Raw genomic sequence first — 22,672 nt, 5'->3', positions numbered from 1 at the left:
GCCTGTGAGGCTCCCCGTCCAGCCAGGAGACCCGAACCAAACCCACGTGAGTCGGCACATTCAAGGGGCCGCCGTCACTTCTGGCTTGGAAGCAGGGCCCTGCGGTGCCTCATGCGATGTGACTTTCAGAAAATGCAGGTAAGAGTGGAAATGATGTTTGCCTACAATGGGATGGTTTTAGGCTTTTAGGAGTTAAAAATTCTGTCTTCAAAAAGCACAATCCATCCACCCTCCCCTCCACCCCAACATGCGCTGGCTTCCCTGTGCGCTGAGACTGTTGGCACTGGGTCGCTCTCCTAACTCCAGGTCAGCACTGAAGGCTCCAGTGGAACAGCACCGGGCCTGCCCTGGGTGCCCCAGATCGATCTGACGCCCCAGCTCGTGAGGTGGATGCAAGAGCAGTAAATCTGGGCGCACACGGCGCGGACTGAGAGTGGTGAGAGGGGAAGTGGGCGAGGAGGCAGCGGTGGCTCTCCCGCGCCATGGGCACAGTGAGCACTTTGGTAAAAACACACCGGAGTCCTGGCAGGTGTGGCTCAGTTGGTTGGGTGTCCTACGGCACAGTGAAAGGTGCTGGTTCGATGCCCGGTCAGGACATGTGCTTGGGTTTGCAGGGTTGGTCCTTGGTCAGGGCGTGTATGAAAGGTAACCGATCAATGTTTCTCTCCCTCTCTTTCTCCCTCCTTTCCTCTCTCTCTAAAAATAAATAAAATCTTAATATATATAATTGAGCTTTAGCTAGAAAAGGGTGCCCAAGACTCTCCTGTGCCCTGAGGGGAGCGGGACTGAAACCACCTAGGGTGGGGCCGTGGGAGGGAACCGGCTGGCAGGGCCCCTGCCTGGAGAGGTCCCCACGATCACCCTCCTTAGCCTACTCCTGACCCGGCCTCTGCAGCCTCCCAGAACATGAGGGCAAAGTCAGAATCCTGCCCTCGGCCTGTCCCGCCCTGTCCCTGCCCAGCCTCTCCGAGCCGGGCTATAGCTCTCGGTTCAATGGCTCTGGGTTTCCTGTTCAGGTGGCCGGGCCAGGCCATCTGCTCCCTGGCATGCACAGCCAGTGAGGGACGTGTGTTTGCTGTGGCCACTCGGCCGCCAGGCCAGACAGACACACAGCCCTGGTAGTGTTTTCTCCTTAAAAGCGTTTCTCATCTTTGTTTTCAGTGCACCCATGTCTTTTCTGAGTTCAGGGTCAGTCCCACAATCGGGAAGCCTTGAAGTGGATTCTTTGTCAGTGGGCTCCTCCCGACAAAGACAACTCAGGGCAGCTGTGTGACCGAGGGAGGCCTGCACCGCAGACAGCACTGCTCTGGCCACTGCTTTTGTTCTGGGCTCCTCCGGTCACCTGAAGAGGTGACTCAGGGCCCAGGGGCCCGCCCTCCCACACAGGAGTGTCCTGCCTGCTCTCAGGCCTCCCACCCATCCCTGAATCCCTCAGCTGCTGCACCTGTTCCAGGTGAGCCAGGGTACGAGAGCACGGTGGGGAGGGCTCTCTCAGGCCATGCCAGGCCTGACACACCCCACTGATTGTGGGGAAGGCAGGGAAGATCGAGGGAGGGTTGAAAAGAGCTTGAACAGTGAAGGGTGGGGCAGGCGGAACCTGCGAGGGCCCCAAGGATAAGAGTCAGGTGAGGAAGGGGCCAGCCACCTGCCACCATCAGTGAGCCTGGCCTGTTCAAGGAACCGAGAGGCAGGGGTCTGGAAGCGCAGTGAGCGAGGACAGGAGGGAGGCGGGAGACGCAGGTTGGGCAGGCCTGTCGGGGACGGGGGATGAGGTCAGGCATGGCTGGCGTTGGGAGGAGGCTCTGAGGGTCTATCTGAAAGGCTGCACACTGTCTAATGATTCCTCCCGACCTCTGCAATACTAACGTGTGGGCGACTACACGTTTTAAGCTCCCGCGAGTAGTCGGGAAGTCTGAGTGTCTACCTGTGTGAGCTTGCAAACTGCCGGTGCTCCGGCTGTCTGTCCCTCTGTCTGTCTGGGCCTACTTGGAAAGAACCGGCAGCTCCACCCATTCTGCATTTTGAAGGGCACTAAGATGCCCTCAGGTGCTCAGACAGCTGAAGATAATGACATAAACTGCCTCCCGAGAGAAGACCACTGGGCATGCAGGGGCGCCTTGGTCATTTCCCCTGGGTGCTAAGCACAGGCATCGTCCCCGGGGACCCGAGGGCCTGACTCCTTGAGTAATTTTAATTCTGTTTGCTGCTGTCTTGCCCAATTGGGCCCCTGCATCACTTCTGGAAACCAGGGCCTCCCAAAATACTCCAAACCATAATAGAGGCCACCTTGGCTTCCCTAAAACACAGGCATTGGAAGAAATAGCTAAACTTAAATTACTGGAAGACTCAGAAATAACTCAGAGTTCAGGGTAAATGCTGACTCAGGCAGGAAGGCTCCTTGGTATTTTTAAAGCCTGCGCGCTCCTGTCCCTGCTGGGGAGCCTTGGGCGGTGGCAAGCAGCCTCCGTTCTGGGCCCATCCTCCTGAGCTGGGGCCGGGGGTGCGGAGCTGGCAGCTGGAGGAAGCTCTCCCAGCCAGACCGACCTCCCCTGAGAGCTGCTCACTGTTCTGGAACTCACGCCATCCTTCCTCTGGTGGGGTCGGCCCCCACAAACCTGGGAGATCTCTGGGCTGTTGCAGGGATGGCCTAAGTATGTCCCCAAGTGACTCATCCAGACCAGGGATGTCCAGGCACGACTGACCTGGTGCAGGGGTGCAGAAAGCAAAGGCCGGAGGGCAATCCTGTCAGGTGGGCCTTGTGTGAAATCTCATGGTTTGTTCCTTCCTTTGAATCGAGCGCTAGCCCTCTGGTCAGTCCACCTGCGAACAGCAGCCCCCACCCTGCCTTCTTCACCCTGGCACACGAGGTAGTCAGGGGGTGAATGTAGAAGGCAAGAAGGTATGTGGAGGAGGGAGGCCACGCCCACCCCGTGAGGAGGGGACTGAGGGAAGTTTTCCAGCAGGAAACTGGGTGGGGGCATAGGCTCTGGGTGAAGCCAGACCCAGGCCCAGCTACTTCCCAGCTCTGCAACTGCAGGCAAGTTACTTCGCTTCTGCGTGCCGGTTAGCGTCCTCATCTGTGAAATGGGAATGAAGCAGATCTCCTTGCCAGGGCTGTTGGAATGACCCTGTGAGCTGACACTGGTAAAGGCCCAGCGTGTCTTGGACAAAGGTCCAGTGCTTGTTAAATCGCTGAGTGACTCTTGCGTGGGACGGAGGTGGGCTGGGCCGGGCCGGTCCAGAGGACTGGCCCTGGAACTAATGGGAGGCATGGCCCATCCTCTGATGAAGGCAGTGTCCCATCTCAGGCAGGCAGGATGCTGGGAGGGTAGGTGGGGTGCCCAGGGTACAGACTAGACCAGATGTGGTCCTGAAAGATATATACAGGAGAAACAGACATGGCCCAGCTTTCTAGAACTTTCTGGAGAGGGTTCATAGGCTGGGCTGAGGACACATGGGCACCAGTTATTTGCGGTGAAAGCCCCACTGGCCTCGGAACTGTCCTTCATCTGCCTTCCCCAGTGCACAGTTAAGAAATGGAATATTCCTGGGAAGCGGTTTTGTTTTTTCATCTGTAACCCTGCACTCCCCCTAATACATGTGAGAGCTGGAATTGGGAATCCTGTTTTATACGTGAGAGAACCGTGGGCTCCGAGACTGTAGGGGGTCACCCCGGACCACAGCCCAAGGATGAACGCCTGGACGCACAACTGCAGTCCAGCGCTCTCTCCGGCCCTGCGTCCTGCCCAGGGCACCGGGGTCCCAGGAGCAAACCTCGGGGAGAAGAAGAGACTCTTGTCTCTACACAGAGCTGCACACGAGGCCGGGACTTCTTGTGCACCTGTCATCACTTGTCACCTCCTGGCCTCCCTGCAGACTGCACACCCAAGTCCTTGGGGACAATAAGAAGAATGGGCTCGGCGAGAGTCCTTATTTTCTCAAGATCTGCTGGCTGGGAGGGAGGAGCCATGCCCTGGGCTGCCCACCATACACACTGGCCCCAGGGAGGGCGGTGGCACTCGGGGCGAGGGCCGCTCACAGTCGCTTGTTTCCATCTGCTCCAGCCAGGGCGGAAGCGCTGGGGGTTAGCACTCGTGGGCCAACCTCTGCACACCCAACACTTCCCAAGAACTGACTAAGTCCTTGGGGACGAGGAACCAGACCAACCTGGGTGGCTCATTCCTGGGGTCCTCAGCCCCGAGCCAGGGGGTGGCACCCCTCCCGCTCTCCTGGCTAATGGGCCTGGGCCTCTCGCCTCTTCCTCAGGCAGCATCCCTGTCCCCAGGTTGTCCTCCTTTGCCATCTAGGGTCTTTGGGACCTGAATGGATTCTAGCAGCTGGAGAAAGGGGAAGAGGGAGAAAAGGCGAGCAGTTTCCACTTCCCAGCAGGGGGCACAGGCCAGGCGACGCCCACTGCAGGGGGGGCAGGCCTGACCTGGGTATCCTGCTGCAATGATCAAGATGACCCCCATTTGGATGTGGGGCCTGGGCAAGGGACCTGCTGGTCCTTCCCTGGGAGAGAGATGCCGGGACCTCATTTGCTTTCCCACCAAGTGTGATGCTGAGAGCGAGTCCTGCACGTGAGGCAGGAAGGAGGGGCAGGAAGGGGCTCACAGGTGAGCTGCAGGCTAGGCCTGGCGGGGCCCTCACGCCTCTGTCCTGCCCAGGAGTGGTGGGCAGGGTGGGCCTCGCCCCAAGGATGACCCGGCCGTCGTGGTTTGCACACAGGCTGGGGTCTTCTCCAGGCAGTGTATTGCCTGGACATCTGGCTTCAAGAAATGAGCTGCTCTTCTTTCCAAGACGGCCCACTTGGGGTGGGTGTGGGGGAGGAGGAGAAGGAGCCTAAAAATAATTCTTCTCTGACTCATTTTGCTTAGAATCTGACAGGGCTGCCTGCCAGGTGGGGGTTTGCCTGTCCCATTTTCTTATCTATCTTTAGCAGGGACTTAATGAGGGCAATTTCCTTGCTGGGATAGAAAGGCAAACCGTGGGCAATGGGAGCGTGGATCTGTCTCACTGTCCCCTGGGCTCCGGATGACAGGCTGACAATGATGGCCACTGCAGGGCTGAGCAGTCTGGATGGCTTCAGGGGTGGTGCCATCCCAGGACGGGGTCAGCGAAGCAGAAGTCCCTTCAGTGGAACCCCAAGCCGAGGGACAACAGGCAGAGGCCAGGTCTCCTGCTTCCTCTTCCCTTCCCCCGCATTTCTGCTACCACCACACAAACAAGATAATTACTCAGCACTGAAATCCCGTCACTCACAACCTGCTCCTTGAGCTTCAGCATCTCTCTCCCTGTTTTAAAGAGCAAGCACAGTCAGTCCTAGTTACTCACAGTAGGTATGTTCTACAAACTCTGGAAACAGTGAATCAGCAGCTACTGAATCATGGGTCCCAGGGGACATACAGGGGGAGGTTCCTGGGAGCCTCCACTCACCACGTTTTCTCCAACTGATCGATATACAACCTGTTTTATGTGTGTTTCTGTTTAAAGCCACCTTATTTAATATACGTTGTTGATCCGCTGCAGCAACATTGAACTCACGGCCAACAGCACTGTAACGCGTGCCCAAACGAAGCGAATCTCACACACGCGTTTTCTCTGTAGGGCACATCGCAGCCTCCTGGCGCTCAGAGGCAGTCGACCACACTCCAGCACCACACTCGGGTGCCATTTCCAGCAACAAACTCACCGGCCAAGAGCACATGAATGTGAAGACCACGGCGCCACACAGATCACTGCAAGGATGCCTGTGTGCAGTGTGAGAACTGCAGCCAGAAGGCAGACCGTCTCCTTCCTGAGCCTCGGCTAGGGATGTGGGGACTGGGCGACGTGGTTATCTCACCATTCTGGGCAGGCCCGTGAATGGCCACAAAAGCAAGGGGAGTAGATTTGGGGTTACAAACAAATTCTAGAGGGTAAGCACATTTGCAAATACGGAATCCACGAATAGTGAGGATTGACTGTCCTTCCAAAGAGCCACAGGAACAACTCTGTGCAAGAGCTGACAGACGCCCAGAGCTCTGAACTCGGTGAGTCACTGCTCGGTTCCTGGTGGGAAAGATCCGGGGCTCGGCCACCGTCACAGGATGAAGGACTCCCGGCTGGAGAAGTGATCTGAGGTTCTGCAGGGAAGGGCGAGCGCCTCGGAGATGGGGTTTGAGGAGGCACCCCCAGGGCCCCACTGGCCCGCATGCCCAGATGAAAAGAGGAGGAGGAGTAGGGTGGCTCCCAGAATGAAATGTGGGGTCGCCTATAAGCAGTGACGACCACCACAGTGTGGGGGAGAGCTGCCAGGGCTGTCAGGAGCGGGCTTAATAAGGGTTCATGACAATTCTGAAATTATATTTTTGTACTTAGAGTGCAGATACCCTGTTTGTTTTTATCCATGACCTAGATGATGTCACAGCGAGCTTGCAAATCAAATCTGAAGGCTGACACTAATTTTGTCCCCAGAGAAAGAGTCTGGCACCCAAGGAGGGTTTGGGCACATGCTGACAAGGAAGGGAACGAGGGAGGAGGTTCTTATTTGGTTCTACAATTAAGGAGGCACCAAGTCACAGTCACAGTCAGGCGCAGCTGCCGGGGAACCTGCCGCCCCCAAAGCGTCCGGCATGTGGCCCTACAGCACCACCTGGAGACCTGGGTACTGGGTGGCACTTTGCTGGAGCTCTCGGGGCAGCCTGCTCCTGGGGAAACTGCCCTGGGCTAAGAGAGCTGTCAGGCCAAGGTCACACTCTACCCCTGGGCTATACGATGACCCCACACAATGACCCGTGGACATGGGGCTATAAAGACCTGCCCCTTAACCCTAAAGAGTCACCCCAACTTCAGAATGGCCCATAGAGCCAGAACTTCCCACCCAGACTGCACTGCAGCTCCACTTTCCCGGTGCCCAATCCTGCCCTTTCCCCTTCCTCTTCCCCTTCCCGCCAATGCCATTAGTCTGCCTCCCAGAGTCAGCTTCCCAGGAACAGATTCTGACAGACGCTCATTCATTGTCTTAGTTTGCTCATCTCGTCCAATGCCACAGGGGGGCAGGCATACAGAAAACCCCCCACCCAGAGGTGAGCGCTCACTCAAGGCCAACACAGGCAGTGGGTGAGCTGCACGGCCAGGACTCAGAGCCTGCACCTCTGCCCTGCATCCTGAGGGAAGGGAGCTGGAGGCGGGAGGCAGACCTTAGCGGCCCCTCTTCCAGCCAGTGAGTTGCCAAGCCGAAGAAGCTCTTTGAGGAATGCATGAAATACCCCTCCAGTACACGCGCATTGTGAAGTGCATAATTTGGTCCGAAATCAGCAAATGTCTTTAACTAATTTCCCCAAATAAACAAGTAGTTACCAGTTGTCCGAGTTTTAAGGAAAGAACAACTTTGCACTGTTTACGAGAGCTTAACCTTTTTCTGGCGCAGAAGGAAGAGATGCCTACAGCCCAACGTTAACCGCAGAGCCCCCCGCAGCAGCCCGTGGGGTGCGGGCACCGTGCGTGGAGGGGTGCTCCAGAGGGGCCCTCCGTCCCCACCAGCTCTGCCAGTGTGGGCAGAGCTTTCCAAATTGATCCAGGAGAAGGATCAGTGATCCTGGGTGCCCTGGAGGGGACACCAGGCAGAGCTCCCTGGGGTCACAAGCACACCCTGCCGGCTTGGGGACACAAGGTGACAGCCCACCCCTGGCTGCAGACATCTTCAATCCACTCTCCTCTTCCTGAGTTTCCCCGGGGCCTCGAAACCCTCTGATTGGAGGACTGAGCTGGTGCTGAGACTGCCTCCAGCTGCTTTGCAGGGATTAGCTCATTTAAGCCTCCCAATTGCTAGACCCATTTTACAGAAGAAGGAATTGAGTTTTCAGGGTCTGCAGTAATTTGCCCAGATCAGAGTGGAGGAGGCAGGCGCCACATTCAGTGTCTAACTCCACAGCATGTGCCGCACACTTCAACAGCTGGAAGAGAAGGCAGTAAGGGCAGCCCCAAACACCTTGAGAGCTCACCCCGCATTGAGAGAGAATGCAGACCTGCAGGAGGACGAGCCCCGGGCCGTGGAGTAACTCAGGATCTCAGGTTCAGCGCCCTGCCCATGCTGTGGGGAGTCTGCCGATACAGGACACTGATCCAGTTACTGTGCAGGGAGATTGAAGGCCACAGTCCCCTGCAGGCATTCCAAGAAGAGCCACAGAGACACCACGGGGATAGAGTAGGCCATTTCTCTTCCTGTGGCATTGCAGCCACACCCCAACTAGCTACCTACCAGCTGCCTGCTCTTGGCCTTCTATGGGTCAAATATCCACTTGAGGTTGGAGAGTTGAAAGGCAAAGAGATTTGGAGTCAGTAGAGGCAAGTGTGGCTCTGCCACTTCTTAGCTAACATTCCTGGCCTCTGTCACTCCGTCTGTTAAATGGGGAGACAGCACCTGCTCTCCCCCACAACAGAGGGAGGGGTCAGAAGCATGACACAGGCTGGCGGCACCCTTTGGCCACCAAACCTGATTCTGGTCACCTCTTCCTCTGCCACCTAGGGAATGCAAGCCTCTTGATGTGGTTTATGCCCCACATACTAGGAAAGTTAACCTGCTATACAAAAGTGTTAGCTATGAAGGTCAAATGCAAAGGTCTGCGGCTTAGCAAGGCCACTGTGATGCATCATCAGCTTCGAGGGCTAGGGTCCACCTGATAATATTCTGCAGCTGTCCCTCAAATGTCAGAACCACACACTCTCGGGGAGAGGGATGCTGGAGGCTCTGGGGTTGACGTCCTGCCTCCAGATAATGAGGTCCTTCAGCTGTCTGGCTGCTTGCTCTTCTGAAAAGTGCCACGCCTGGGACTCCATGGTGGCTGGGCGATGGACTGTGCCGTACTCCAGACTGTGATCAGAGGTGGAGCGCCTGGCCTGCACACACGTGTTCCGTGTGCGTCCGTTGCCCTGAAGTGCAGAATCTGACCTCTGATGGTTGACACGCTTGCTCTCTGAGTCTGTCTTCAGTCCAGCCGAGCCTGCTCCCCTTCCATCTCAGCTGGCTGCCTCAGGTTCAGGGCCCTGTGAGCGAGAAGGCAGCTGCCCCTCGGCCCTCTGCATGAATCTCTCACGGGTTTACCAGCGTGAAGTCCCTCCCCTGCAACTGCCTGGTCCCTGGCCCTGTCCATTAGCCTCTCCTCGCAGGACATACTTTCCATCTCTTTAATCATCTTTATTGCCTGACTTTGGACTCTATCCCAGGTCCACATCCTTTGTGAGGTGTGCTGACCTAACAGGGGCATTTTGTTAGCCCGAGAGCAGCCCAGCGGAAGGGCAGCTTCCCAGTGCCTGCATGTCATGCTCTTCTTCCTACATTCCTGGGTCACGCTGCTGCTTTCTGGAGGCCTGCCACTCTCTAGGGGACTCCTGCTGAGCCAGGACACCGGGCCCACGAGTGGAGGTGGGGACCTGGATGCTGAGTCCAGGGAAGCACGTCAGAGGGTGACCTCTCATTCGGAAGCTTGGGGCCTCCCCACACCTCCAAACACGCACTCTGGGGCCCACGGGGCAAGGGAGGAAAGACACCAAGCCCTGGCACATCCCAACACCACCCCACAGCCCAGTGAGCCCCATTCCCGCTCTAGGGGGTGCTTCCTACATCTTCCGCCTGCCAGGAGCCTGGAAACCAGACATTAGCTTCTGTGAAGCTGCACAGGAGAAAAGTAGCATACACCACGCAGTAACCAGGGGCAGGGCTTCTCTAGCTCTCGCAGCTCAGTTCCCCCTTTTCATGCCGCTGCATAAAGGGGCCCAGTGGTTCTGATTGCGAAGCCAGCACTGCTCCCCTCCCAGCTCCCCGTGCATTCCTGGTTCCTGTTTCAGACCTGCTAGACACACCGGGCTTTCGGGTGCTCGGTCCTCCCCCCACCCCAGGCTGGATGGCCATCACTCGACACCCCACATTCAGGGCCCGGGTGTGCAGGGAAGGATCAGGGAAGGATTGGTCAGCCACAGCTCCGATCTCGAGGAGCTGCACATAAACGGGCACTTCTGGTTTTCCGAGCAGCAGTGTCGGCTGGGCTGTTTCTCGGCTCTCTAAGAACATTCTCTGTTCATTAAGGGTAAAGCCACAAACCATCATGTTTATCTAAGAAGAAATTCCCTTTAGAGGAACACCTCATTTTAATTCCTCAGCCTTCCTTCCTTCCTTCCCTCCTTCCTTCCTTCTTCCCACCTTCCCTCCACCCTTTTAAAAAATATTTCCATTCAGAATTCATTTATGCACGTTTGAGAAAAAAAAAACAACTCTCAACACCTCCTTTTGCACAAATGGCCACATACTGCAAACATTCTGCACCCGAGGTTTTCCATTTGCAATAAACCTGGGACCCCCTTCCGTGCCTGAAAGCCCTTAGAGAAACACACCCTCCCAGGACGCCCGACCCCAGCTGCCTGTTTCTGCCCAGGGCAGCCGCTTGGTGCTTTTTCCTGGCCCCTTGCTGTCTATTACCCAGGGCCCCAAACTCCAGGGAGATCCTGGTTTCTGCTTCAGCTTAATGCTCTCCAGGCATTTGAGAGCATGTGCAGGTGCTGAGCTGTATGTCCCCTGTCACAGCAGAGCTGAGCATGGACCGGGGACAACTCTTAGGAACTGGGCCGGAGGAAAGACAGATGCCCTTGGCATTGTGATCTTGGGAGCTTCCCAGAGGCCATGTCTCAAAACACTCGTTAACTGGGTCCTAGCCCCTTGGACTGCTGCTGTTGCTGCAAGGACAGGAGAAGGAGCATTTCTCCCCCTGAACTTCAAGACCTGCCATGGACTCCTGGGAGCATCATCCCAGGGGTCAACCAAAAGAGGCACAGCACTCACTGCCCGACCGGTTACCAGCCCCACATGCTGACCTCATGGGTATGGGCTAGTGATCAGGAAAAGCAAAGCACAGGCCAGGAGTGACGGAGCTACACATGGTCAGCAGAGGAAAATAAAACCCAACACTCGAGACGTGGTCTCTCCTACCTTCGATCATTTCTTCTCCTCCGGAACAATTTCTTCGTGTGCGCAATCTCCACTTCGTGGGGCATCGGGTGGTAGCCCTGGGGTGTGGGGGAGGAGGGGACATCGTTAGCAACTTCTGAGAGAGTGTAAGTACTTCTGGGACCAAAGTACCGCTAGTGACATCTATGGCAAACAGAAACGCAGTGTCTGGAAGGGCTAGACTCCGACCCCCAAAGCCAGACAGAAAAATGGAAACTACCCAAGAGTGAAAGAATTTTCCACCGGGCAATGATGCTGGAATTCCAGAATCAAAGTAGTAGGGACCCAAAGGGGACCTTAGGATCTGTCACACCAGTCACTCGAATTACAGATGTGAATGCGCGGGTCCAGGGAGGTGAGCGAGCACTGTGGGGTCTTGCAGAGTGCGCACCAGAGCTGGGACCACATCCTGGATTCACTGGCTGTGTGACCGAGAAGCAGCTGCTCCAGCATCGAGCTCCCCAACACGATAGGAATGTCAGCATCTTCCTCTCCGGGCTGCTGAGAGGACCGAGAAGACCCAGCTCCTTGCCAAGCCTGAGCCTCATACACGGGGAATGTGCTGGAACCCAGGTCTCCTCATCCACGTCCAGAACCCTGTGTCATTTTGCCCAAGAGCCTCACCCCCTGTGCTCCTGGGGAGCAGCACAGGCAAACACGCTAAGAGCTAAATCACTTTTAAAACTTTGAACTGGGGGAGCCCTAAGGACAGTCTCACATGTACTGTCATCAGGACAACACTTACACAGTTACTTCACGACCCTGCGAGACACACCGCTCATAACGTGGGGCTGGCCCCAGCGATGCCAGGCCCAGGCAGGACTATTTGTAGAGGCTGGGCTGCTGGGCAGCTCTGCTCCTGCCGCCTCCCTCTCTGCAGCAGAAATGTGTGCTCCGGGGGGACGTGGGGAGAACACCACCAATCCATTACGGACAGCCAGGGGCAGGGGCGCGAAGTATCTGGGAGACCTGGGAGCAGGCTGACTCGGAGTCCGTGGGACCCGGGGCAAGCCCAGGGTGAGAGAGGAAGTGACTGGGACCAGTGCCCTGGGCTGTGGTCAGGGAGAGCCCATCTGGCCCGCACCCACTCTACAGACAGGGAGACTGAGGCCCGAGAGCTCGTACAGTGAATGGCAGACCAGCGCTCCGTGGGGCTGCAGCCCGGCCCCTCTGTGGTGAGGCACGAGGAGCCTCCCATTCAGGCTCCACATCGGAGGCTCTGCTTACTCTGGGGGTCAGGGTTCAGCCCCTGACCAAGGCAGGGCAGTGGAGGGTGGACAGTGGCTGCTCCGGCTTTGCCAGGACTGGGGGGGGGAGGTTCCCAGGGGGGGACTGAGAGGGTGACTGGTTCAGGAGGACACAGGGACCCTGGTGTTATAGGCACTTAGCCTAGACTGCTGTTGAGTCCAGGGAGGCAATGACACATTTCAAAGTGTATTTCAATAACAGTGTCTCGCTCCCACCCTATCTTGCCTCCAACAATGCAGCCGAAAAGGCATCAATGAATTCCGGGCTCCAGGCAGCCACAATGGGCCTCTGTGGCTTTAGGATGTGCTTTGTTTAATGGTTTTCTCAAAGGACATTATTTGCTTTCTTTAATACAAAACACAAACAAGGAAAAACACCACGTCTTCCCCTCTCACTTCCCCTCTCCCACCCGACCCAGCTCCGGCTGGCCTCTTCCCTCTGTCCCTCCCGACCCGGCCTCAGGTCACTGCAGGAACACACTGGGTGTGCCCGGCTGAGACAATGGAAGGAAGCAGAGGCTCCCTCTCAAGCTGGTGGTCTGGACTGGGACCCAGCTCCAGCCCGGGCAGAGGGAGCTGTCCACAACGCCTGGCCCTCTCTGGGCCTTGGAGTCCTGGGCTCTACCTGTAGCCTGACCTCCCGTCTGCCCAAAATGGCCAAAACAGGAGGTAGCTGCCCTTGGGTGTCCCCGATTCTCTGCCAGGACTCAGTGTAGCCCAGGGGGTGTGCAGGGCCACTTGGGGCTTCTAAATAAGCCACAGCTGGGCCCTCTGTGTGAATCCGTCCATCCCCCAAATTAATATATATGCATGTGTCGCCCTGACTGGTGTGGTTCAGCGGGTTGGGCGTCATCCCACAAACTGGAGAGGTTGCGGCTTTGATGCCGTCAGGGCACATGCCTGGGTTGCAAGTTCAGTCCTTGGTCAGGGTGCATGTGAGAGGCAACAAATTGATGGTTCTCTCTCACATTGATGTTTCTTTCCCTCTCTTTGTCCCTCTTTTCTCCTCTCTCTAAAAATAAATAAATGAAATCTTAAAAAGATAAAAAAAAACCCCATGCATGTGCATATATATAAGATACTGTAATAGTTAAGAGGATGGCTCTGGAGCCGAACTGTGACATTCAGTCTGGCCCTTCCCCTTGACGGTGAGTACAGGGGATGAGCCTGGCCTTGCCGGGGTGCCTGCATCTTCCATAGAGTGTCCAGGCCCTTGGGGTACACTGGGGTACACTGCACTTACACACACTTCGTTGGAGGACCCTCTCCAATCTGCCACTTGGCTCTTCACACCCAAGCTGGTAGTTGGGGTCAAGTGGGCACCCACGGTTCAAGATGCTGCCCACCCTCCCTGGAAAACGACAGCATCTTAGTGCCAATAGTAAGAGGCCAACAGAAGAAGTAAGAGGGAGGAAGTCTGCGTTTGGCCACAGACTGTCAGTCTGTGTCTGACCCAGGCTACCAAAAGTTTTTGAAAGTCACCGGCGAGAGGTAAGACTCATGCATGAATTCATAGCAGCATTATTCGTAATTGCCAACAATGGAAATGACCCACACGCCTGTCACCTGATGACTAGGTAGAGAAAAGGTATTAGAGGGCAACAGAAAGAAAGGAAGTCCTGGTACATGCTACCACATGGGGGGGCCTCGAAAACCTCACACTCAGGGAGAGAAGGTGGGGACCAGACCCGCACCTTGCACAGCTTCGTTTGAATGAAATGTGTGGAGTACACAGATCTGCAGGGACAACTGGTAAGACTGGTGGCTGCCAGGGGCCGGGCGGAGGGAGAGGGGGCGTTGCTGCTGTCAACACGGGGTTTCCCTCCGGCGTGATGGAAACAGACTGGAATCGAGAGCAGTAATGGTCGCACAGCCTTGTGAATATACCCCAAACCATGCAGTTCTACACTTTAAAATGATAAATTGTAGGGTATGTAAATACTATCTCAATTTACAAAGGTGGAAAATATCTGGGAGCAGTGTATTCCTGGCAGAGGGAATAGCAAGTGTTAGGAGGAGGAGGAAGAGGAAAAAGATTCAGTCACAACGCAAAGTGTGCGTTACTCACTCACTTTCTGGCAAGTGTCTACCCTCAGACACTGTCCACAAGATAGAGCGGGGAAGGGTGGCATGTCCCAGGCAGGGAGCGCCCAGTGACGGGAGGGACAAGGAATCTGGAAAGGAAAATGAACTGGCATCTCCAGGCCTGGCCAGGGAGATGGCATTCCAGCTGTCAACCAGAGACCCTCCCTATCTTTCAGGGAGGACATATCCCTTCCGTGGAGAAGGAGAAATTGATCTGGCTTGTCAGAATTATCCTTTAAAAGTACCCGGGCCTTTGCTCTAATTCTCTACTCAACAAACTCTCCCACTCCCTCCGTGCTTTGAAAGAGCTGCATGGGCTGATCGGTCCAGGGAGAAACCCCTTCCGCTGGCCTTCTGGTTTACCAGCTGGTTTGTGTGTGTCAGGTGCCTCTGCAGCATCACCCTGCACCGGGCCCGCACCCTGCCTCACAGGCCCTGCCTGGTCCTCTTCCACTTCTCTCCATGAGAACCTTTTCCCCTTCAGCTCTGAGACCTAACTGCAGTTCCCCTCAGTCTAACCTCTGACCACTTTCAATGACTAAGTGGGCCTGGGAGACAAGTAGATTATATAAACCAAGTCTCTCCAGGGAGGGAGGGAGGGAAGATGCTGCTGCTGCGTGCGGTGCTGGCAGAGTACATGTGAAGCACATGCACACTCCCCGCCCCAGGAGGTCAGCCCTGTGTAAGACACGGCACTGTGGGCGGCACATTACGGTCTGGTTGCAGGAACATGGTATGTAAAGCCCGCCCACTCCAGGGCAGAGCTGCTGGCCCCAGGCTGGGAGGGCAAGGGCCTTGGCCTGAGGTGACAACTATAAACAAGCAAACCTTGGGTCTGGGGGCCGGGCAGAGGGAGGGAGGGAGGGAGGGTTAAGCAAGGACACTGAGCCAGGATAGCACGTGCGTCCGTGGCTCTGAGACCAGCAGACTCTGAAAGGGAACTCGCTTCCACTGAGCCACAGACCGCCTTCCACTCCGTCCGTGCAGCCACCCACTCACCCACCCACCCACTCACCCACCCACTCACCCACTCACCCACCCACTCTTCCATTCATCCACCCGTCCTATAAATGTGGCTGTTTCAGTGACAGCAGACACAGTAGTAAAACACAGGCAAAGTGCCTGTTCTTACAGAGCATCCGTTCCAGTGAGAGCAGAGACGAACCAATGAGTAGATAATATAATAAATGATAAGAAAAATGCTGTGGAGCAGAACAAGACAGGGGTGGGGTGGGGGTGATCAGGAAAGACTTCTCCACTACTTGACATCTACCGTCAGTGCGTCCGCCTCTCTGCCCATCCTTGGTTCTTCCTCATCCGGGCAGCACCGCAGGCCCAGTGCTCACAGCCAGGTGCGGCTGGAGAACTCCAGGTGAACAGACCTGGTCGCAGCCCCAGGAGTTCAGGGACACGAACAAGTAGGCCGGTGTGTATGTGCGCAACACAGAGGCTGCACAGACGCCTCTGGCAGCCCCGAGGGAGGAGGGGGGCTTCTGCCCGGGAGCAGGGTCAGAGCAGCTTTGCCGAGAAGGTGGTGCCTAAGCTGACTCTTAGGGGTTCAAGGGGGGCTCCCGAGAGAAGAAGGTATGTTCCAACCTTGACCTGCTGGCCAGTGACGTCAGCGTCACAGCAGAACATGTGGAGATGCGCTCAGCACTGTGGGAGGAGCCAGGGACACCAGGCTCTGACGGGCAGTGCCCCTGTCCCTGTAGTTGGTAGAATTGTGTGGCCCCAAATTTAGGTGCAGCCCTAATCCTGTGTACCTGTGAACATGACCTTATTTGGAAAATGGGGGTCTTTGCAGATGTGATCAGGTTAAGAAGAGGTCAGGATGGATCAGGGTAGAACCTAAGTCCAGTAACTGGTGTCCTTATAAAAAGAGTGTCATGTGAAAACGAGGGTGTGCTGCCATAAGCCAAGAAGCTGCTGGAAGCTAGAAGAAGCCAGAGCAGTCCTTCTCTGGCACCTTCAGAGGGACTGTGGAGTGGCCGACACCTTGATCTTGGGCCTCCCCTATCTGTGGCACTTTGTCAGCCCCAGGAAACCAAGTCAGGTGGGGGTTGCGTTTGAGTTAAGTTCCGGGCTCGGCAGGCTATTCCATTATGTTGTATCACCACCCTGTTTTTATGGAAGAAGAAGAGGTTCAGTAAGGTCAAGGAAGTCACCCAAGGCCACCCAACCGGCTGGCAGCAGCCGTGTCTTTGCCTCCAAGGCTCCCGCTCCCAACCGTGATGTCACTTGGCTGACAGTATCGGGGTGGAGATGTGGAAGCTGAACCCCGGGGGGCATCTAACAGCTCTCTTCTGCTCTGCCTCTGACCCATGGAGCCCCGAGATGCACTCTGGGTCCCAAGAAGTGAGGAGTGGCTGAGAGCGAGCCCCGATCTCCGCTGGAGCCCCAGCTCGGAAGCCCCGTCTCTGACCACACGGCCCCCTGCCAGGCCTGAGGCTGGACGGCCGGTGTCACTGGGTGCGGGTTCCAACGGCCTCCCCACGCCCGCCCTGAGGAGCGCCTGCTGTGTCCCCTGAGATGCCGCTGGCCCTGGCCCCGTTGGCAGGCCCTGCTCCTCTCTTGCTAGAAGGTAGTGTTCCTGGGCGCCAAGGTTGCCGTGTCCTCCACTTCCAGGCTGGGAGTGGGGGGTGCTGCTGGCTGTGGCTGTGCCTCACTCCCTCTCAGCCTGGCCGCGTGAGCTTTAGATGTGCCCCTCGGAGCTCAATACCATGGTCTGCAGCTTCATGGAACCCCACACCCACTTCCCCCCCAAGGGAGCCTTTCCTGATATCCCTGTAACCTTTGACCTCTGACCACTCAGCCCAGACCTGGGCCTAATAAAAATCACCGAGGCCTCACAATCTCGCAGGACCGTCATCCTTGTCTCTGACGTACCAGCTCCTTGCAGAGGGAGAGAGCACCACACACAAGAAGCGCCCTCCTGTTGAGTGAAGGGCTGCCCAGGCTTCAGGACCTGGCCGAACAGCACCAACCCCATGGTCTTGGGCAGGAGGTGGTGGAAGGCCAATTGGATAGGAAGGCTGAGGATCCCAGCCCTGTGGGGTGGCAGTGGGGAGTCTCAAAGGGGAAGGTGTCTGCACCAGTCTCCTGCTCTTCCCAGGGACACACCTGTCTGCCCAGGTCGTGCCTGGGCAGCGACTCTGCCCTGGTCTCTCGGGAACTACCCTCCTTCTCTTCTTCTTCGTGAGCTTGCACGCTTTCCCTGTCAGCTCCCGTCACACTCAAGAATGCTGTTTAAAGTCACGGAAACAGCTCTCTGCTTTATAGAAAATTCCAGATAACTCGGAATGGAGGGCCCCATGAATTGTCTGGCTCAGAAGAAGACCTGGAGCCCCAGGAGGCGGGACGAACCCCCAGATTCCCCGTCTCCCAAGGGCAAACGGTACAAAGGAACTGTAACACTTGGCAGCTTAAAGGACCATTAAAATACCAAGTTCAATTCCTCTGACAATGAACTTGTCTCAGTAGTGCAGCCTTCCTCCCGCCGGGGGTCATGTTTTGTTCATAGCTTCTAAGAAGTTATCCTACCCAGGCCTCACTCCCTGTGGGCAGGATACGTGGGTCACGTCCAAGCTGAAATAAACAGGTAATGTTTCTAGAATTCCTGGAATCTTGAGGCTGTCTATCTATTCAGAGAAGCCATCCTGTTCCAGAAAGGTGGAGGGGTGGGCTGGCTTGCCATGTTTAAATGTATGGTTGTCTAACTTTAAATTTATTATTTTTTTTAATCAGAGGCCCTTTAAAAAACAATACCTTAGCCAGAGTCCCAATATAAAAACAGAGATTTAAGTAAACAGGAAAGAAATCTACAGGTTGTCTCTGAGCCATCAGCACCCATCCCTGCCTCTGGCCGCTCCTCCACTCGCTCCCTGGATCAAGAACCTAAACTCTACCCAGTGTGAGACGCTTTGCTCTGGTCTGGATGCCGCCTGGATGCCGGCTCCACGAGAACTGGCCGTTCTGGAGCAGAGCCTCGTGCAGGCTGTCTGAGCAGGTTGCCGCGGGGTCTCTAACCTCCCTGAGTCGCACCCACGAGCATCCTGCCTGTGGCAGCAGTGAGAGCCCATCTGTCCGACATCCCAAGGGGCCTCGGCCGGTACTGCGGTTACAGACGCTGGTTTATGTGCATCGCTGGCTTGTGCAGGCCTTGCTTGTTGGCGCTGTGCCTTTGGGCAACCTGGGCCCCAGCTCTGTGGCCGAACTTGGAGACCCCTGGGCAGTTCCTCCTGGAAAATGAGGGCGAGGACACTTGTGCCTCCCACCTCCTTCATCCGGACTATCTAAGCCTTCCTCAGACTTCATGGGCCGGGAAGTGCCTCTTTGTATCTTCTGAGTATTTTGAGGTGGGTTTCTGTCTCTTGCAATTGAAAAAGTCTTAAGTCATTCAGCACAACATGACTTCAGGTGTGACGTTGGTCAGATCGCACCCATGATTCAAGAAGAGCAGACACGGCTGTGCCCCCCCCCCCACTGGTGGCAGCGTGTCACAGAGAGCCCATGGGTAAAGTCAAACACCAGTGACATTTACTCGATAATTTCTGAATGAACAGAAGACATGGGTGAGAACACTGATGCAAAGGGCAGGGGCTGAGAACCAAGAGAGAAATGTTGGAAAACTGTCCCTACATTTCACGGTGTTGATATACAGGAGACGGTTCCTGAGGTGCTGCTTGTTTGTCGCCATCGGTTCTTCGTTTTGCAACCGGCAGCTGAGTGTGTGCCTTTGTGTGTCTGTGTGTGCAGACAGGGTGTTGGAGAGATGACTATGACCCTCTTTGGGTCAAAGACCAAATGCAACCCAGCGGCCAGCTGGCAAGCCCTGGACCAATGGCCCAGAAGCAGTCCCGGAAGCAGGCCACCTGGGCTCATGGTGGTGTCTCGGGTGCTCGTTGACATGGGGACAGCCATGTGAGAACGGGACTGGCGCAGACAGATGCTGTCCACCCCCCGATGAGGGACACTTTCCGAGGGTCGAGGGAGCCCTGCCAAACCGAAGGAGGAGACTCCTTCAGGCTCCTGCAGACCAGAGGCAGGAAGATGCACAAGGAAAGTGAGAGGTACCAACGGCCGTGGGGAACAGCACGGTCGCTGCTCTGCCGCCCCAGGAGAAAGCTTGGGCAGGACTGGACGTACATGCCTGCGTTCTGGCCCTGAGTGAGCGATGTGTCCGCACCAGAGATAAGACCCAAATCCCCGAAAAGTCCACAAGGCAGGCTCCTGAGGAGGCAGACCAACACCGGTGCCCCAGCCTCCAAAGCGGAGTGACGTTATCCACCTGGGCAGTAGCCCGGACTTGGTAGGGGAACGGTGTGTGGGCACACAGTCCTCGTTCTAGGCTTTTCCCTCTGCCTGGAACCTCTCTCCTGCTTTTGCTCACCCCTGAAATCCTGTCCAGGTGCTGCCATTGGATAAATGTTCCACCCTGCAAAACTGGCCCCAATTCCCGTCAGAATCCATCCATCTGGTCACACAGCATGTTGGACACACTCTTCCTAGCACTTCATGCTGGTGTCCAAGTAGACTAGGCAGTCGCTTGCACGCTTGCTCCCCACACACACTATCAGATTTCAGGAGTTCAGGGCCATGTTTCCTAACTTCCGCAGGCCCCACGGTGGCCTGAACACTGCAGCCCTCTGTAACTGCTCGTTGGAGGGAAAGTTGACTGGCAGCCCTGGATGGACCAGAGTCGGGCCATCCCCATTCTATCCACTGTGAACCAACATTTACAGGTGGCAAGGGGCCTGTGGCCCTCAACCAGGCAATATCTCCTGTGTTGCAAAACGCCAGGATGCTTGATGGCCCCCGCAGGCCTCAATGTGAAACTGTGAGGGTCAGTGCTTATGACTGCAATGCTCCTTCAGTTCCACGCAACCGACAGTGAAGACTTGGATCTCCAGGACATCCCAGGGGAGCAATATGGCCTGCAGGAGTCACACAAGTGACAGAGGCCAGGGAGTGAGACCCAGAGTTGCACCCTGCCACAGAAGAGGAATGGCGGGGACGGTTCAGACCCCCTGACCTTTCCTCCCTGGATAGAGCACCCAGGACTGAGGCCTCAGGTGCATTTCAGCTCCAGGCCCAGAAAAGCAGCCACACAGACAAGTGATGCCTTGGCTGCCTCAGGCCCAGCTGCCTTGACTAATGACCTCTGTGTTGGTGCGGACCAATCAGGGGAGACCATGCTCCTGAAAGGACACACCTGGAGAGCTGATGAATATTTGACTGAGACCCTCCCCTTGGACCTCCCTTAAAACCCCCTCCTTTTGAAGCCCTTGTGAGACCCAGGGAGCCCTCCCTCCCTGAAGCTCCACCCACCCCCGTGCCTCCCCCCACCAGCCCCATTACCTTTACCTCCCTCCCCCTGAAGCTCCAAGGACCCTTCTTTCTGCGGCTGTAACTGGTTTCCTGAGCCCATCTCTTCTACGGCTCACTTCTACCTCTGTGACTTTCTAAATAAGCTTTCTTTTCTGGTTTGAGTCTTGGCTCTGAATTCTTTCCCAGCCAGAACTCAAGTCCCGAGGTTGTCGAGCCAAGGTCCAGTCTGACCCCAGTGGTCTGACACCTGGCGCCCTTCTCGCCATCACCCACAGACGGAGGTGGGTGTGGTCCCCTTAGAAACCCAAACAAGGCTTCTCCTGCACAAGGCAGTTGTGGAGTGGGGCGGCCCAAACTGCAGCCGGGAGTCAGGCATCGATGGGGACGCCCCACTCAGCGGCCCCTGCTGGGTCATGGTCAGGGATGCCGGAGTAGAATTCGGCCCCTGTTCTCTGCCCTGGATTTGTGCTCTTTGCCTGGTGCACTGGGGGTGAAGGTGAGGAACGGATCACAGTTGGGACCATTGCCTCGACAAAGGCCAGGACACTCTGGGGAGACCTCGGGCTCCTGCCTTCCCTACCAGAGCCCTTAGTTTCACCCCCAGAATAGCATCTCACATGCTGCAGCGGCTCAATGAGAATCTCCCACTCGGCTGATGACATTGATTGTTGTGGGGGACGTGAAGGGACAACGCGTGTGGGAGACAGCTCGTACGCGTGGGAAGAGCCTTCCTGGAACACTCTGGGGCTGTCCGCGATGGGTTCCGCTGGCCGCCTGCTCAGCCACCCCAGGGCAGTAAGAAGGTGAAGAAGGAGACTGCGAGGTGCGGGCGTCCTTGAGCTGAGTGCAAAGGGAACGAGGCGGCCCGACAATGGGGGGAAGCGAGCCTGCAAAGTCTTTCCTTCCCTCCCGTCCTGCCCCATAAATACGCTCCACTGAGTGAGCAATGCCTTCTTCCCGGAAGGTATTCCACAAAAGTCTCCTTACCAGAGAAGGCACTAAATGATGTCTGCAAGGATTCTGAGCTTTGGTGACGTCATAACAGCGTCCATCCCTTACTGAGGCAGGCACATGGATTAACTAACCCCGGCCTCACAACAAGCCTGATGGGGGGGGGGGTGTCCTATTATTATTTATTCTCTTACAGGAGAGGAAAAGGAAGACCGAAGACATGAAATAGCAGGCCTGAAGAAACATGGCAGGTGAGTGGTGGAGCTGGGACCCAGAGGCTCAGGTCCCACCACACCCATCAGAGCAGCAGACCTGACGCCCAGCGCCAGCCACAGCACGCGTGGTCCAGGAGCCAGTGGGGGTGCATTCCTCAGGCAGTAGACACCCAGGTTCCATCGCAATGGACTCTGCCCAATGCCATCGTAGCAGGCACTCCACAAGCATTTGTTGATGGAGTGAGAAAATGAACGAGTGAGCAGTGAACACAGTGTTCAACGAGGCATGAAAAGGGGGAGCCCACTCACGGTTTCCCCTGGGTTCACTCCAGACAATTTAAATTCACGGGGTTGCTGGGATGGGCCTGTGCTGAGCACACCTGGCTTCTTCCCTCCCTGTCCTTCCAGATGAAGTCACTAATAGTGATGCTGCCAAGCTAAATACGAATATGCTCAGTACCGTGCGAAAATAATGGACCTCCATGACAAGTGCATTGTCAGAAAGGAACATGGTCTAATGCAGGTTTCCAATTAGGAAGCAAGATAGCAGAGCAGCAGGCAGAGATGAGTTCCTAAAAATCTGCCCGCGTGCACAAAAAATGTCTGCGTAGAACTGTATTTTAACTGGACTAGGAAATTATAAGTGCGGCTGCAAATATCTTTGGTAAAAGAAATAATTGCCTCCCACTTATTAATTTTTTAAGCGAATACTTTAAGGACACGGGTCGTACCTCTCTCTGACTACAGGAAATGTACCATTTCAGAAATTCAATTACTCGTTCCATTTCCAGAGAGCAGGGCTGACCTTCTGTTGTGTGGATGTGGGCCATTAAGGATTCTCTGCCACATAAAAGAGTCTTTATGGC

At 56.0% G+C, this 22,672-nt stretch overlaps 1 protein-coding gene across 2 annotated transcripts in view; it reads right to left on the bottom strand.

The window, feature by feature from the left end:
• CTIF (cap binding complex dependent translation initiation factor) overlaps nt 1-22,672 on the bottom strand; it is a 242,874-nt gene that overhangs the window by 112,805 nt on the left and 107,397 nt on the right. For both annotated transcript variants that reach the window (XM_037165004.2, XM_037165005.2), the window contains exon 7: nt 10,964-11,040. In XM_037165004.2, coding sequence (XP_037020899.2) covers nt 10,964-11,040 — 77 coding nt within the window. The remainder of the gene's footprint in view (nt 1-10,963; nt 11,041-22,672) is intronic.

The sequence above is a fragment of the Artibeus jamaicensis genome, unplaced genomic scaffold (assembly GCF_021234435.1).
Source record: "Artibeus jamaicensis isolate MK-2021 breed Jamaican fruit bat unplaced genomic scaffold, CSHL_Jam_final contig_354, whole genome shotgun sequence".
Lineage (NCBI taxonomy): Eukaryota > Metazoa > Chordata > Mammalia > Chiroptera > Phyllostomidae > Artibeus > Artibeus jamaicensis.
Note: the sequence above shows the minus strand (reverse complement) of the source record. Positions and strands in the feature narration are given on the sequence as shown.